The following is a 15049-nucleotide window of genomic DNA, read 5'->3' as shown; positions in this document are numbered from 1 at the left end:
GAGGCATCTCAATTCTCCCCAGGTCAAATTTTTTTCTGCCTCTTTCAAGCAACACCTCCCCACCCCCTCCCTCCACCCCTGCACACACACACACACACACACACACACACACGCCCCCCTCCTTCGATCTCGTCCCTGCTCTGCTCTGCTGGAGCTCAAATCACCACCCTGGTCCCTGGCAGATGGAGGATAGGAGTGAGAAGCTCTTAACTAGCCAGCCTGAGCCTCTGCTCTCTGCACACCAACTGCTGCCTGCCTCCCCTCCCTCCCTCCCTGCCTACTGCCACCTCCACACACCCACCGCCACCCCCCCTCCACCTCCTCTGGGGACAGAGTATCCTCCTGGGGAATGGTACGCGTATTAGTCCGTATCTGGCCACACTAGAAAGGACATGGAAACATAATAGATGGATGTTCTTTAGCGCTGTCTAACCTTGCAGGGCAGAGCAGCTTTTTCATAGGCACGCTCTGAATGATGCCGCGTCGGGCCTCATATTGTCAAACACGTTCTTTCTTCCTACATCAACCGCTCATTTCAGACAGGAGAACGAGACGACGTGAAGGAGACGGGGAGAATCAAAGCTGAAGCTAAATAATGACATCCGCTTCTAAGTCAAGGGGAAGTCACATGACTGATCAAATCCAGGAGGGAGATCAACTGGCTAAAGAAAGTGCTCCTGGGGCACTCGGGTGCCTGCAACTGCCCCCCGACTCGCTTTCATCTGGGCTCATCTGGCGGCGGCGGCTGGGCCTGGCATGAGTCTGACCACCAGTTGCGGTCTGAGGGAGAAACTGCTCCTCTGTGCTATTTGCAGCCACGTCTGTCCAAAGGAATCTGGTGCCCTGACTGTCATTCAGTGGCCGTGTGTGTTTTTTCATCACAGGGACGGGGTTGTCCATATGACCACTGTGAAGGCTGCTGCCCTCAGGCGAGCTGACATATTCTGTGTAGAGAGACCAGACGTTGATGTAGTGGCTGCTCAAATGCTGCTTGAATATCAAGACAAATGTGCACGTATACACATGTGCACACGCCCACAGACCTTCAAAGCGGTGCCCGGCCAATTGCTGAGAGTGATGTTCCTTTCAGCCATCATACGCCTGACACTCAAGATGGTTTTTTCCCCTCTCTGCCAGGCCCGTGTCAATTCCCGGCTGCTCTGGCCAACAGTGATGGAGACGCTGGAGCTGACTGTGTTTGGGTCCACTGGCCGGAGGGCGAGCGCTTGTTTGAGGGTGGGGGTTTGACAGAGAAGCTTCTTGGCCTGTCAACTGGTTGTGACTAGAGTCTGTCTGGTCACAGTTCCAAACTGGACTGCGCTGCCTCGTTCTCCGCGGCTAATGTCACCGTCCTGCAGAAAGGCACATGGTACATAGCTGTCGTTTCATGCAGCATATGCTCCCGCTGAAGGTCAGACATGCTCAGTCCAAAACGCCTGAAATAAACAACACGCACGTCTGCTTGGCTGAATTAACTTTGTACAAGTGTGCAGGGAAAAGAGCGGCAGACCCATAAATGTAATTAAAGTGTAAACGGCATTTTCTAATTGACTTTGGGTGGAAGGGGTCATTTTCCAAGATGCTAGAAGATCTGGATGTTTAGTGGAACACGAAACAATCCCAACTTAATGTTTTATAAAAAATAAAATTTTATTTCTGTATAACAAAGGTCAGCACGCTGACCACTTGATGGTGATGATGAAATCAATCTTGATGGTTATTTGCATAAATGATAAATAAAAAAGCAATGACAACATTTGATCAGACAACAGTATGCAAAAATATGACCAATTTTATACATTTTGCATATTACCGGTTTAAAATCCAACCAAAATCAGCTGAGCTAAAAGCGTTAGTGGCATAAAACCTATTTGGACTAAAAGCAGACATTAGCATGCATCTGCAAGAGAAACGGTACACGACAGATTCCTTTCCAAATGGTCGTTATAGAAAACGGGGTTGAAATTCAGGTATTATTGTCGATGAGTGTGTCAGAGGAGATTCCTGTGTTGTTTGTCTCAGCCAACAACTGCTAACCATGAAAAAAAAAAAATCAAATAGTGCCATCACTGGATTGGAAGGACATGGAAGGATGAGGCAGACATGAAAGTTGGCCTATTTCATGGTCAGGCTGCGGGACTGTCGAGACCCTGAATGGCAATGCATCTACTTAATGTGACAGACAAGTCCCCAGGCAAAACCGCCAGAGCTGCAGCAGGCAAGCGGGCCCAGGTACTTGACGAGTGTGACACCTTCACCATCCCGCTGCAGAAACGTTGCTGCTGCACGCTCCGCTGCCTCGCTTTAAGAATAACACCAAATAAATTCGCCTCTCATCCGGCCCGGTGACGCGTCCACAAGATCCTGTCCTGCCCAGCACTGTTGGGATCACGGCTCTCCTTGTAGCCGCTCGCTGGGCTTTGCTGCCATCACTAAACACTCGCCTTTGGGACGCACCTGCCGGGGAAAAACCGCCGCTGCGCCGGTGGGCGGCGGCGACAGAATCCCACGGCAGACAGATCCTCTCATCCCGACGTTGTTTGCCCAATAAGGCGGAGCTGGACGCGCATGTATGGCAGGTTCAGAGCCGACGCCCGGAGGCATCGCTCGGCCCAACCACAAAAATCCCAATTGTGTGGCAGACCTTTGTTGCAGCCCACATGCACGGACAGGCGGAGCACAAGGAGCGCTTGACCTCACCTTGTACCACCACAGTGCAGCGTTTAATGCAACCTTTCTTCTCCGTGAGCCTATTAGGAGCCATGGGGCATTCTGACGGAGCGAGCCTTTGCATGCGCGTCTCAGAGCAGGAGCCGATCTATCGCAGTGCTGGGATAGGAAGGCCCACGAGTTCATTAGGCTGCGGCTCAGGAGAGGAGCCGCGGGGAGCTGCGGAGTAGCCCTGGCGTTGCCAGGAGGCTGAGCTGTGAATCCTGTGGGAAGGGCTGCTGTTGATGTCCATGGCATGTTTGTTAACAGCCTGATTCCATCAAGTGGTGTAAAAGCGGAGCAGCCAAGTACAAGGCCCGACCTTTGGCCCCCACTTATTTTTACCAACATAGTGTCTCAGTCAAAGGTAGACAGTTCAGTCCAACGCTTGTGTGAGTGTAAACGATGCTAATATTCATGCAGCCATACATTTAGGGAAGAAAAAAACCAGAGATGCAAAGAAAGAGAGCGCGTCTTCATCTGACTGTCGATGGTTACTTTCTTTGGTGCCCTTTATCTTGAGGGCACAGATCTGAAATGGTCTTTTAGTTCTATCCCTATACTCCCACAACCCTTGTAACTGCATCAGAAGAGAACAGCACGAAATACCAGAGAAATGAGCAGCAGAGCTTGAAGGCATATCATTGGACATCATACAAAAGCACAAAAACACAGCAAGGTATAAGTAAATAATAATGATTCCAAGGATCCATTGTGAAGATCCTTATCTCTGACCTGCTTGTCTTTGTGAGAATAAAAACGATCCTGACAGTCATTGTGATTCAGTGGATGCAGGGATTTCATCGACACCAGCCCTATTTCATCATTTACCGCTAATGGTGGTATAAATAATGACAACGTGGCTTCCACTCCTGGCAGACATCTTCCCTTTGCCGTGACGGTCTACAGATAAAACAAAGAATTAAAGTGTTTCCTCTTCGCGGGGTCCTTTACGTTCACTTGGCCATATGGACACTGGGGGAGAGAATAACAGGATTCAGCTTCAGAGTCGAGCCACGTGTGACAAGGCAGAAAAGTAGAGACGGGATCAGGCAGAAGGAGGGAAGACTCAACTGAGATATATGGGATGAGGAAGGATTGGAGAAACCTGGACTCTAGATCAGGATGGAACTGGAACCTGAATGTGCTTCGAAAGGTCCAGATAAAAGCAAAGATTTAAACCCTTTTACTTAGTCTTTGTGATTTCTTGGTATTTTTGTAGAAAGTTGATGAATCTCATCTGTTTTATGTGGCCGGGGCCACATTGCTCAGTTCTGCACAGAAACAGGAGAACAGCAAATTCTGGTCTGACTCTTCTTATTCAAGTCACGTGACCACATGGAAGGAACGTGGACACATTCTGGTTCCCGCATCACCTCTGAGATTGAAAAGAATTAAAGCTGAATTAGAAAAAAAAGGGGATCTGCGTGAGGCCACGTTGCTGTTGTGTGCAGATTGGCCCCACGTGGAGAAAATCTTTAGTCGCACGTTGTTTTATTAAACACAAATGCGGAGTCAGAACTTTAGTGGCTGAAGTTTGGACATAACACCGCTGTTTTGTGGCGAACTCCTGTTGCCGTAATAACAGCGGCGTTAAAAAGTAGAAACAAAGGGGGTCATTGAAAATCCCACTCAAGAGTAAACACAATCATAGAGGAATTCTATTTTCAAACCCTATTTATAATAAACCCACAACTAAAAGCTCCCTCCCACGTTAATGAACTCTGCCATCCATTCATTCAACAGTTGATGTGCGCGTGAGAAGCAGCGGAACAGCACAGAACCTGACCCAGCTGCAAACAAAGACTCACATGTCTGCACGCGCTGCCGCAGCACTTCCCTCTCTGGAGGTGGGCATGTTCAGTGAACACCTTGTACCCACTGGAAGGGTCGACGTACATCTGCTGCCGCGCCTGCACATAATGCACATATTATTATTTCATTAGAGCGACATACAAAGACGTATTGTGAGGTGTGCCCCCTGCATACACACGCCATATACAGCACGTATACATCCCCCAAAACACAACGCTGCATATGAACAGATTGCTCTGGGTCGAGGTCTAGAGGGGCTGGATGACCTCCAAGTGTAGAAACAGATGTAAGACAGTCTCATTCCTATAATGTTACTAATTAATTAGTGTTGCCTTTTGTGTTCAATCCATTAGATGCGACTCCGCAGCGGTTATCAGGACGACACTGTATTTTTAGACCAATGCTATAGCGGTATCTCGTCCAAAAAAAATGTATTTTCGGTGCATTTATTTTTGTGTTTTCATCAAATGTTAATCTCACTTAGCCACACAAACACCTTCAGCGAGTGAGAAACACTCCACTCCTCTGCTGTCCCTTAGGAAGTTCCAAAATGTCATCTCTCAGTCTGTTTCAAACTGAGAGCCCACTAGTTGGGGAGCTCTGACAGGCCATGAAGGGAAAAAGGCCCCGGGCCTTTCGATGACACGACCTGTCATTTCACATGGTGTCGCGGGGGCACATAGTGAAGCTGGCATAGCGGGGGCCCCTCTCTGCATTGTGCTTTTCCCACCCTGGCCCTACCAGGCTCCTCAGGTCGCAGCCAACGTGCCTCAGCTTCATCTGCGCTCAGCAGCACAATATTTACAACAGATACGCCTGCAGGCCTGCAGATGATGCCGATTCTGTCGCCGGCACAGAACTCACTGGCTGTTTGGAGGAAGAGCCAGTAAGATGTGGTGGATGGGATGGATCTGACAAAAACAATGACCGTCACTACCTGTACTGTAGGTGGCGAAGTACAAACACTCCATGTTTCCACAGCCAAGTGGGAAAATGCATTTATGCCCACTGGCACCTGCAACCCGGCATCTACCCTGCATATATTACTACACATTTGTTCTTGTCAAATCAACAGTTAAATTACTAAAGTTAAAACAGTGCTAAACTCATTTAGGATTCATTTAAAATTGGAACGACGGGATGAATCTGAATATCATCCATGTATTCCAAGAACAATCAACGCGCCTGTTGGTGATTAATCGGGTGTAATCGGACTGAACAAAGTTTCCCGAAGTGCTTCATTTTACCTGACACGCCTGCCTGTGGAGTCTATGGATGGCCAGCTCTTCCTCTGTGAACCCTCTGCCCGGGGGCCGGTGTTCTGCCCCCGCGTTGCTGCTGCCTGTCAGCGGCTCTGCTGCGCTGCTGTCCGCGCTCCTCTCGGAGCTCTTCACCGGCTCCGAGCTTTCTTCTGCGGGGTTCGTTGACGACATGGTTGCAAGTCGTTTATTACACCGAATAAACACCAGGAAAGGGAGTCTGCTGACGAACGGATAATGTGGGTGAAACATGCTCGCGTAAAACATCCGCTCTGAAATATTCTCTCAGAAACGGGGCGTCCTGGATCAGCTACATTGATCGCTGATAACGGAATTAGTTGCTATTACAAACCGCCGGCGCTTTGTTTACTTTGGCCCCGTCTCCTACCGGCCTGGACACTTTCTCTACTTCCGCCTTTGGTGTCATGTGACCAGAGCGGAACTGCTCGCGCGCACAGCGCCCCTACAGGTCCCGTCTGAGACGTCACACAGTACTGAGGGGTGCGGGGTGAAAAACAACAGTACATAAAGAAGTAAAACAATAGACAACAAATATCAAACATTGAGGCGATGACGCACAAACACGTTTGAGGTAAAATAGTAGCTCGGACAAACTGCAAGGTTGATGAACGGGCATTAATGACTAATGAGTCCGTTCAAGGTTATATACTGCTGTAAGCCACCTCTGATGATGAGTCCAGCGCAGAATTCTGGATAATGAAAGCTGACAAGTGTCTTTTGACTGACACTCAGGGGTCAAGTTACCCACGGTCAAATTACACAAAGCTGGTTAAAAGAAACACACGATTCTCAGAAGAAACATTGTGCAGGCAGCCTTTGCTTTCATATGGAATACACTGGAATTATGTAGAAGAAAAAAAAGAAATTCTTTAACCTTAACCTCCCTTTAACCCCTCACCTACATTTGATCATGGCCAACACTTTGGCCATTGTGGCCAACAACATTGAGCATTGGATTCATGTTAATAAAAAGCCTAAAATCAATCATAATACCACTGTGATGAGTAGGATGAAGAATATGAGGGTCTGAGAATATGACAAAACAAAGAAGATGAGGGTCTTATCCAGCGATCATCTCCGGATTGGTCTGCATTTTGTTTGATCGGGCTGAGAAATGAAAACATTAATCACACCATCACACTGTTGGGGAAAAAACACTACAACTCTAATCTCACAGATATCTGCATGCGTGGCAGCTGTGGCTGAGCACGTAATTCCACAATATGCCAAATAATGAAAGCAACTGGCTTTGATTGATCAGCTCTTCAAGGGAAGTTTATTTCTCTTCATTCATTACTACATTTAAAAGAAAACAGCCAACGAGGCATTTCTTAGTACAGGGACCACACTGTATTACTATATGTTCAAAGATGCATAGAAATACACATACATACTTATATGCACAGCATTTATGCAGACATTCAAAGATGCTTTCTGTACTGCATATACACATCAGAGAAATAAAAACACACATGCATGACAACATAAGTTAGGCCAGTGCTTGAAAATCAGTGTTTAACCTGCATTTCAAAAACTGTGTCTTGTCTGGAGCGTCTGAAATTTAAAGGCAGTTGATTATGCAGAAAAGAAGCAGCAACAGAAAACTCTGTCACTTTTAATTATTGTGAGGTGGAAAAGCTCTAACATGGATTTGAGGGTATGATAAGAGACCTTGGAGCTGAAATAAGCCAAGCACAAGGTCAGCGACGCTTCGCTTTTAAAAACCTTGTGAGTGATTAAGGGCATTACTGACTAATTACTCAGTAGGTAAAAATCCAGGATAAATCCAGGCAGGATGTGCGTTTAAGTATAAGGAACATATTTGATCTGTAATTAAAGAAGAAATTGCAATTTTGCTAAATTTATTTTTTTCCGGCCAAACATTAACTTGGTATTCTTTGCACGGAAGGAAGTGTTCTGTCATCTGCTCGCTAAGAAGAACTTATCAGGTCATAATGATGTGATAAGTGAACATTTTTAGAATCGTGGCTCGGTGGTGAGAATTGTTGATTAATAGCACGAAGGTCTTGGGACTGAGCTCAACGTGCCTGCAATGGTTTTAGTCATGGAATGGTTTAATTCTAGTTAACCATATCAAAGTCAAGATCTGCAAGGCAATGGACTGCTGCTCCATTATTTTAAGAAAACAATTTAAAAAAAAAAACATGATAATAAAACAATAGCAGGTACTTTTTATTTTGGAAGGCTTAACTTTTCCACAACCCCACTTTCAGAGTGAGCTCCTTACGGCTAGTAAATCCACGATTATTGAATTAATAATGGCTTCTCACTGGGGAAAGACCAAAAGGATGAATCATCCGGCTCAGTTCTGCCCTAGACTATCATGCTCTCATCAAAAGCAAAGGCAGGAAGATGCTGCAGGCAGAAGCAGCACCGGCGGCGGCAGGCGCAGCGGCCGCGGCAGCGGCAGGCGCGGCAGCGGCAGACGCGGCAGCGGCAGACGCGGCAGGCGCAGCGGCCGCGGCAGCGGCAGGCGCGGCAGCGGCAGACGCGGCAGGCGCAGCGGCAGCGGCAGCGGCAGGCGCGGCAAGGTGCTCGTCATATGACGTGTTGACGTCACGGAGGCTTTGACAGCGGCACTTCCTGGTGTTGCGTTTGTTGTGGGAAATAAACACCCTGCTGCTCAGACTGGAGGTCCGAGTCGCGTTCACGGCAGACCGAAGGGCGAACGACCGCACGACTCCGCGCCTCCGAGGGCGATGTCGTGGCAGCTGACGGCCAACATCTGACGAGGAGAAGAGACGAAAGACAGCGGGAAGACGAGGGGGGATTCTCCAGGCAGCCCGCAGAGCAGAGCCGCAGACAGCACGGAGTTGTCGCGATGTTGTAGCAAAACCATGGACAGCAGAATAAAGTAAGAACTCCGAGTTTTACGTCAACATACACACACACACACACACACACACACACACACACACACACACACACACACACGCGTGCGCTTGGTGCAGCACTGTCAAGCTAACGGCTAACATGTCCCTCAGTCACCTAAACCGTAAGTCGGAGGTGACACACGGGTACGTTTGGCGTGATTTTTCGCCCCCTCCAGCAGCGGATTTACCAGGCCAGCTGGCTCCGGCGCATTTGGGTCAGTGTGCGGCTCTGCTGACCGGAGGAGCAGGCTGGAGCTCGGCTGCACAGCCGCACAGCTCACCGGGTACACGCGGCCGCGACCCAAACCCCTTGTTCAAAGTTTGACAGAGATAAGAAAACTTAGTTTTTTGCCTCACACGCAGAATAAATAATCGATAGGCTATGGGTTATCAACGACTGATATGTACAGAAAACACACACACACACACACATATATATATATATATATATACACAGTATATGTTGCCCTGGTTTAATCACTGTAATGGTCTCTTGCTGAAGAAGAATTCTTTTATTTCAGGGAGAACCCAGAAAGAACGTTCGATCTGGTTCTTCAGGTGGCCTGTCCGACATCTGAAAAAGAGGGTAGGTGATGTTCTTTTGATCAACTCTCCCAATACTTCCACTTTACTCAGTGAACTAGAACTCTCTGGGTTTCACTATTCTGTGATGACAAAAAGGCAGCGGATAAATTAAGGAACTGATAACCAATCACTATAGTTTTACTTAAAGTGAGCATGTGATTATTGAGAAGGTTTCTTCATTCTCGTTGGAATAAAATGTCATTTGGTTATCACTTCCCCCTCTTTGACCTTACTAAACTGCATTGTAAGACAAATCTCAAGAAAACTCTCTTCCTACTGGTGTTTGGATTCTCACTAGCTGGAAGTTGGACTTCAAATTCGGTGTTGAGAGTCCAGGAGAACGCCCCTATCAAGCCTTCTAACGCTTATTAACGGTTCGCTCTTGAAATCCTTACCTGACATATTTGACATTGAGATGAAGGATGAGTTATGGCTGCAGCACCTTCTGGATGAGCATGTTTGGGCCCTCCACAACGCTCTGTTCGTAACGCTGGGAAAATTACAGTTTGTGGTAATTGCGAGGCTTTCCGAACCAGTTCTCACGTGTCATTTGCAGACTGAGACCAACAGAGAGCCGCTGTGCGTCGATAGGCTGAGATCAATCATGGCTGTCGGGTTATTACGCGTCCTCCACAACGTCCCTCCGAGGGCTCGAGAAAGTCGCCCACTTGTGACTCTGTGGGGCCTTTGCTGTCGTAGGCATTCGCTCCTTATTTATGTGACTGATTTTGACCATTAGTTAACTCGTGGCAGCGTTTCTCTTGAGACCGGGACGCTAAAGATTGTTTTGGAAAGCTTCGGCTCGGGTCAGCAGCGAGCACGGAAGCTTGTTTACGGCGCTCACATTCCAGCCGCGGTGGCCGGGACCAAAACTGCCCAAGAAATCGCTGCGGCCAATAAAGGACTCTCTTGTGTTCTACCTTTTATGAAGTATAGCGTAACCCGGGGTTCACATCAATATGCCGTGCCACCCATAAGTCATATATCCTGTAAAAACATTTTCTCCGCACATTACGCCCGCCGTCTTACTCCGCCCGCTCAGTATTGACGTTAAAGAGGTGTTATGTGGACGCTGCCTCGTGCAGCTGCTCAGCTGTCCGGAGTAAACTCAGACTTGTCCTTGGATCTCATTGTAAATATTGGATTTTTCAGCCCTGCTCATAAACCGCGGGCCTGCGCCGTAATAACCGAGCCCCCCTCCTCCGCGTCTGATCCAGGGTCGGATTCATATCCGGACTCCTGCTCCCTGGAGCTCAGCTACAGAGCGATGTTTGCACGCCCTTCAAGTCAAGTGGAACGTACACAACCAGTTCTGACATGTGGTCCAGTGAGCTGTTCCTGATTGGGTAGTTTACTGTAGAACCAGATATGCATAGAACTGCCTGGGGTTTCATTAGGGGTGTTTATGGTAATTAAAGTAGAAATTCATCACTTATTTTCTTTGGCTTTGGCTGATATTTGTATTAACTTGGATCTTTAATGAGCTCTGCAGACTCTGCTGTTATTCTTTGTGTTCGGCCAAATGTGTTAACCACCAAAACGCACCCTGCCTGAGTAATATATGCACCAGTTTAATTCTGCAGCTCCGTATTTTACTGTGAGCTGAAAGCCCGGGTATCACTCATGACAGCTCAGCTATGATCAGCCATAAAACCACCACAGTCACTAACCACAAACTGGAGCTGGTTTCCCTCTAAACTGGTTATAAGAACCCCAGCCAAAAAACACCACGTTCACACTTTATCTTCCCACTCATCTTTACTGGGAAATAAACAATAGTGCAACAACGGCAGACTATAATTAAATTGTCATAGCAACGTGGCAATGAGCTGTTGAAGGCTCTGAAAAGAGGTGGAGGGTTTTGCTTGCTCATAGTTTTTGGATCTCCTCGCAGATCAGGGACTCCAAGATGAAATAGATGGAGGTTTTTCTGCTGCTGTCCTCTATTAGGAGTAAAGTTCTTGTGTTTGTGTTTATCTGTGTGTGTGTGGGGGGGGGGTTGGGGGCATTTTGCTGATGCCGCACTGCTGTTGTGCCACCATCACCACTTCCTGGATCTGCAGAAACTTGATCCATTTATAAAAGCAAGACACTGTAGTGGATTAATACAGCTATTTCCATGTCACTAGCGCATAACAGCATGAAGAGGAGTCTTTCTTTTTTGCTTAGGGTCAGCTGTCCCCCAGCTTCCTGTGTTAAATGCGCTTCACACCTCACAGCGCTGCACACCCAAACAGCACCATGTGACTGCAAGCAGATGTGCTTTAAAGCCATTTTTTTTCTGAAAGCCTCTCACCCCTGAACAGAGTAAATAGATCACTCTACCAAGGTTTTCAGTTAAATCAGTTAGATGTGAAGACTATCCTTTGCTACCTAGTGCACCCTATCAGGACCCTTCATCTCTGCTGGTGTCACATGCACCATGTGACCACAGGGCGCTAATAATAGGAAGCGAGTTTTAGAACTTTTTATAAGCTGAAGCAATTGTATGTTACACTTTTTGGGGGTGTGATAGTACCAAGCATTGCTATCTGAAGGTGCTACATACAATAAACAGGAAAATAGTCCCGTTTTAGCCCGAGTCAGGACTGTTTAGACAGCGGGGCCCACCAGACTAACGCTTCATCTTTGACACTTTAACCATATTGGTCTGACTCGCATGTTTCCACATCAGCCATTTTCAACTCATCGGGGGAAAGGCTGTTCGTTGGCATGTAATTTAGAACAAACATTAACGCCGATGGTGCAGGTATAAACTGAACAACATGCTAGAGATCTTATCTCTTAAAAACTGAAAGTCCGCCAGAGCAACAACATTTCAAAACAAAAATGTTGGAGGAAAAAAAAAAAAAAAACCAGAAAAGAAAGCTGATAGCTACAATGGCGGCGGTGTTCGTGTTTGGACTTGGCCCCGCGCTTCTAACCGTGGCTGTGTGGAGAGATGACAGACACTGGCTCTTTTTCCCTGTGCAGGTCCACGGAGACCTGGCCTCCCTGTTCAGCCACAGCTCTGTTCCACTTAGCTTTGTTGGCTCGGTGCTCTGTGGATGCTCGGGCTGCAAGAGAGCGTTGCCTGAGAGCGTGACTGGCATGCTAGCTACTAGCAGCCCTGGCTACATAAAGCCATATTGATGTGCTTCCAAGATGCTGCCAAAGCTAGCAGATGATGCCGACGCTGCCAAGGCAGTAGGTGGGGACAGATGCTACCTGTCCTCGCCTGCTGCCTGCAGCCAGATTGTTCCCAGTAACAAAGCTATAAACTTAATAGATCAGCATATTAGTTTTATAGCAACATTCATGCTGCAATTACAGGATGGGGTGTTGAGGTTCACCTGTCAAAAAGATGGGGAGAAAACCCTTATGAGAGCAGTCACTCTCTCAAACCTGCTCCCTGCTTTTGTCCCTGCTTATGAATATTTTATTATATTTATGTCTTGTATCACTATCCTGCATACTTGTGTGACCTTGGCAGACAGTTGGATCTGACGTGTTTTGCATCCTATTTGTGAGACTGCCTTTTGAATGCAGCCATGTTTCCAATATTAGAACAGAAATGCATTTGTAGTAGCTACTTGCTTCCTAATGCAGCTGCCCGTTGAGCTTCACTTTCTTTCAATCTTGCTCTGTAGAGTGCTGCTCATCATCAGTCGTCGTTCCTTCCAGCAGAGTTTCCTTCCTGGCTGCAGCAGCGCCGCATCACCCTCTTTTCTTCCCCCGGCTCCCTCCATTTCCTATTTTCACCCTTCATACGTGTGGAGTAAAACTCCCGCCGAGCAGAACTTTTAGAAAAGATCGAACTCTGTGAAATGTCAGAATTGCCCCCCTGACCCAGGCTTTGCTGTTCCTGTAGTTTGATTGGAATCGGAGTTCATTGTGGGCTCTCACTTAGATGGGGGGCCGTCGGAGCACTAGCAGATGCCATGGCAGCAAGGAGGGTGTTGATTGGTCATTAGAGAGGCCACACTCCTCTACTCACTTTCCTTGGAGGACTCCGGGGTCTCACACTCAGCTTGTCTCATGACCCTCCTGCATTTCACTTCAGTTTCAGCCTGGCGATCTGACTAAATGGGTTTCTTCACTCAGAGTCAGCTATCACACAGTATCTGTTTCTGCTGAAGCAAACAGAGGAAGTGTCTTAACTTCCTTGCTGCGGTATATTAATGACCACAATTGAAGAAACCCCCCTCCTACGATATGTGCAAATGCTTTTCCACCTAAGAGTAGTGAAGCGTGGCTATTTCAGACTTGTGCATGTTTTGAGAACACGGGGCCTTGAACTGGAACATAATCTCGCTCCACTATCAGCGATAGCATGCTGACACGTACCTGCAGACCCTGATCGTCCCTTTCAACCACATTTAGCAGAAACTAGTTTTCAGAGTTCATTTAGAAAAGCTCCTCTGTTTCCGACCCCCAGTTTCCAGAGTCCCCTGCAGCTTCAGTGTGAAGGCAGCTGAGGTCACCACTTCATTACCCCGCTGACCTCCATCCAGTAGCCCCTCTCGGTGCTCCACAATCATCTTCTCCTGCTGGCGCGTGGAGTCATTTGTACGTCTCTGCTTGCAGTCACTCAACCATTCAGCAGCTCCGAGGCAGCTTGCTGTTTACCGGCTCTGCTTCCAGGAGGGAAACTGTCAGATTCCAAGACGTTGCGAGCGGACGTGATGGAATTTAGCATCGACTGCTTTCAGTTCAGTGTCGGCTCACGTCAGAGGCTTCATGCTGCCTGTTGAGGAAGGAGATCCGTTGCTGTTAATGCTATCAAAACGGTTGGGTCTAATCAAGTGCTATGGTTTAATATAGCCTCCGGTCCCACTCTGTTCCCCTGCCCCAGGTGACTTCATCTGTCTTCAGTCCAGACCAGCCACATAAGAATGTTTGCAGAAAAATGATTGTAAAACTTGATTCAGAAAACTTTGTTCATAATTGACCTGTTTAGAAACAACACGGAGCCTATTATCTCAGGCTGTCAGATTAATCAGAGTTATTTTGCAGCCTCGGTGCCTCTAGCTTCAGTGATCTCTGCTTCCTCTCTCACACATCATGTGTTTTACCCACACTTTTCTTCCCACATCAACCTTTTTCTTTATGCTCGCCGATCTGCATCACGAAAGTTTCTCACTTGCCTTTTCGGTTACAGCCGAAGAGCTAGACGGAGATGTCCTGTGAACCCACGTGGCCTTGCCTCACCTGCTTTGTGGACAAACGCACACATCCAGACAGCTGCGAGTAGACTTTAATCCCCAAAGACCTGGGCAGAATGGGGCTGGGTGATGGAGGAGAAGGTGGATATGCTGATGAGACTCCCCTAAAGTGTGAAGCCGTGCTGAAATCTCCAGATGCAACCTGTTTATTTGTGTGCGACGGAGAACAGGTGCACGTTGGGATGAGTCAAACATATATGAGCGTCGCGACTGTAAAAGCTGCAGAAGCCTCATCTGAATTCAGTCATGTTGCCAGTCTGGGAGAACAGGGAAAGACTTCTAGGCACAGACGCTCACGGGCTATTTTTAGACCTCCCCTTCCCCCGGCGGGAAAGTGGGGAAGAGTAGCGACCTGATCAATGATTCAAAACGAGATGATTTTGATGAATGCAGAAAAGGTTCCTCTCTTCACCTCCGCTTCTCTCCCAGAGCCTCGTCGTTGTTGTTGGCGACGGCGGCGTGTGTGGTATGTGCACCTTGGCAGATTAATTTATCCCCCCGTGGCCACTTTTGATTCATGGTCCAGAGAACTGGGGGAGTTTTACCCAGTTGAAAACAAAAG

The 15049-nt window shown here is 47.7% G+C and overlaps 2 protein-coding genes across 4 annotated transcripts in view; one reads left to right on the top strand and one right to left on the bottom strand.

The window, feature by feature from the left end:
* Window positions 1–1631: 1631 nt before the first annotated feature.
* c20h1orf53 (chromosome 20 C1orf53 homolog) lies at window positions 1632–6207 on the bottom strand. Its single transcript, XM_011615032.2, has 3 exons — window positions 5772–6207; window positions 4521–4622; window positions 1632–3684 (listed from the first exon to the last, which is right to left on the bottom strand). The coding sequence occupies exons 1-3, from the start codon at window positions 6048–6050 to the stop codon at window positions 3613–3615; spliced, it is 453 nt and encodes a 150-aa protein (XP_011613334.2). The 5' UTR covers window positions 6051–6207; the 3' UTR covers window positions 1632–3612.
* A 2176-nt stretch (window positions 6208–8383) lies between these two features.
* dennd1b (DENN/MADD domain containing 1B) overlaps window positions 8384–15049 on the top strand; it is an 81115-nt gene continuing 74449 nt past the window's right edge. For all 3 annotated transcript variants that reach the window (XM_011615034.2, XM_011615035.2, XM_011615033.2), the window contains exons 1-2: window positions 8384–8679; window positions 9220–9284. In XM_011615034.2, coding sequence (XP_011613336.2) covers window positions 8663–8679; window positions 9220–9284 — 82 coding nt within the window. In that variant the 5' untranslated portion in view covers window positions 8384–8662. The remainder of the gene's footprint in view (window positions 8680–9219; window positions 9285–15049) is intronic.

This window comes from Takifugu rubripes, chromosome 20, assembly GCF_901000725.2.
Source record: "Takifugu rubripes chromosome 20, fTakRub1.2, whole genome shotgun sequence".
Taxonomy (NCBI): domain Eukaryota; kingdom Metazoa; phylum Chordata; class Actinopteri; order Tetraodontiformes; family Tetraodontidae; genus Takifugu; species Takifugu rubripes.
Note: the sequence above shows the minus strand (reverse complement) of the source record. Positions and strands in the feature narration are given on the sequence as shown.

Bases quoted from the DNA above. Each gene is read 5' to 3' on its own strand.
- c20h1orf53 (XM_011615032.2), bottom strand. From the start codon at position 6,050: ATGTTTTACGCGAGCATGTTTCACCCACATTATCCGTTCGTCAGCAGA. The intron at 4,623-5,771 runs GTAAAATGAAGC...CATTATGTGCAG, and splicing joins TCCACAGGCAGGCGTGTCAG to GCGCGGCAGCAGATGTACGT. The intron at 3,685-4,520 runs GTGAGTCTTTGT...TCTCTCCCCCAG, and splicing joins GCGGCAGCGCGTGCAGACAT to TGTCCATATGGCCAAGTGAA.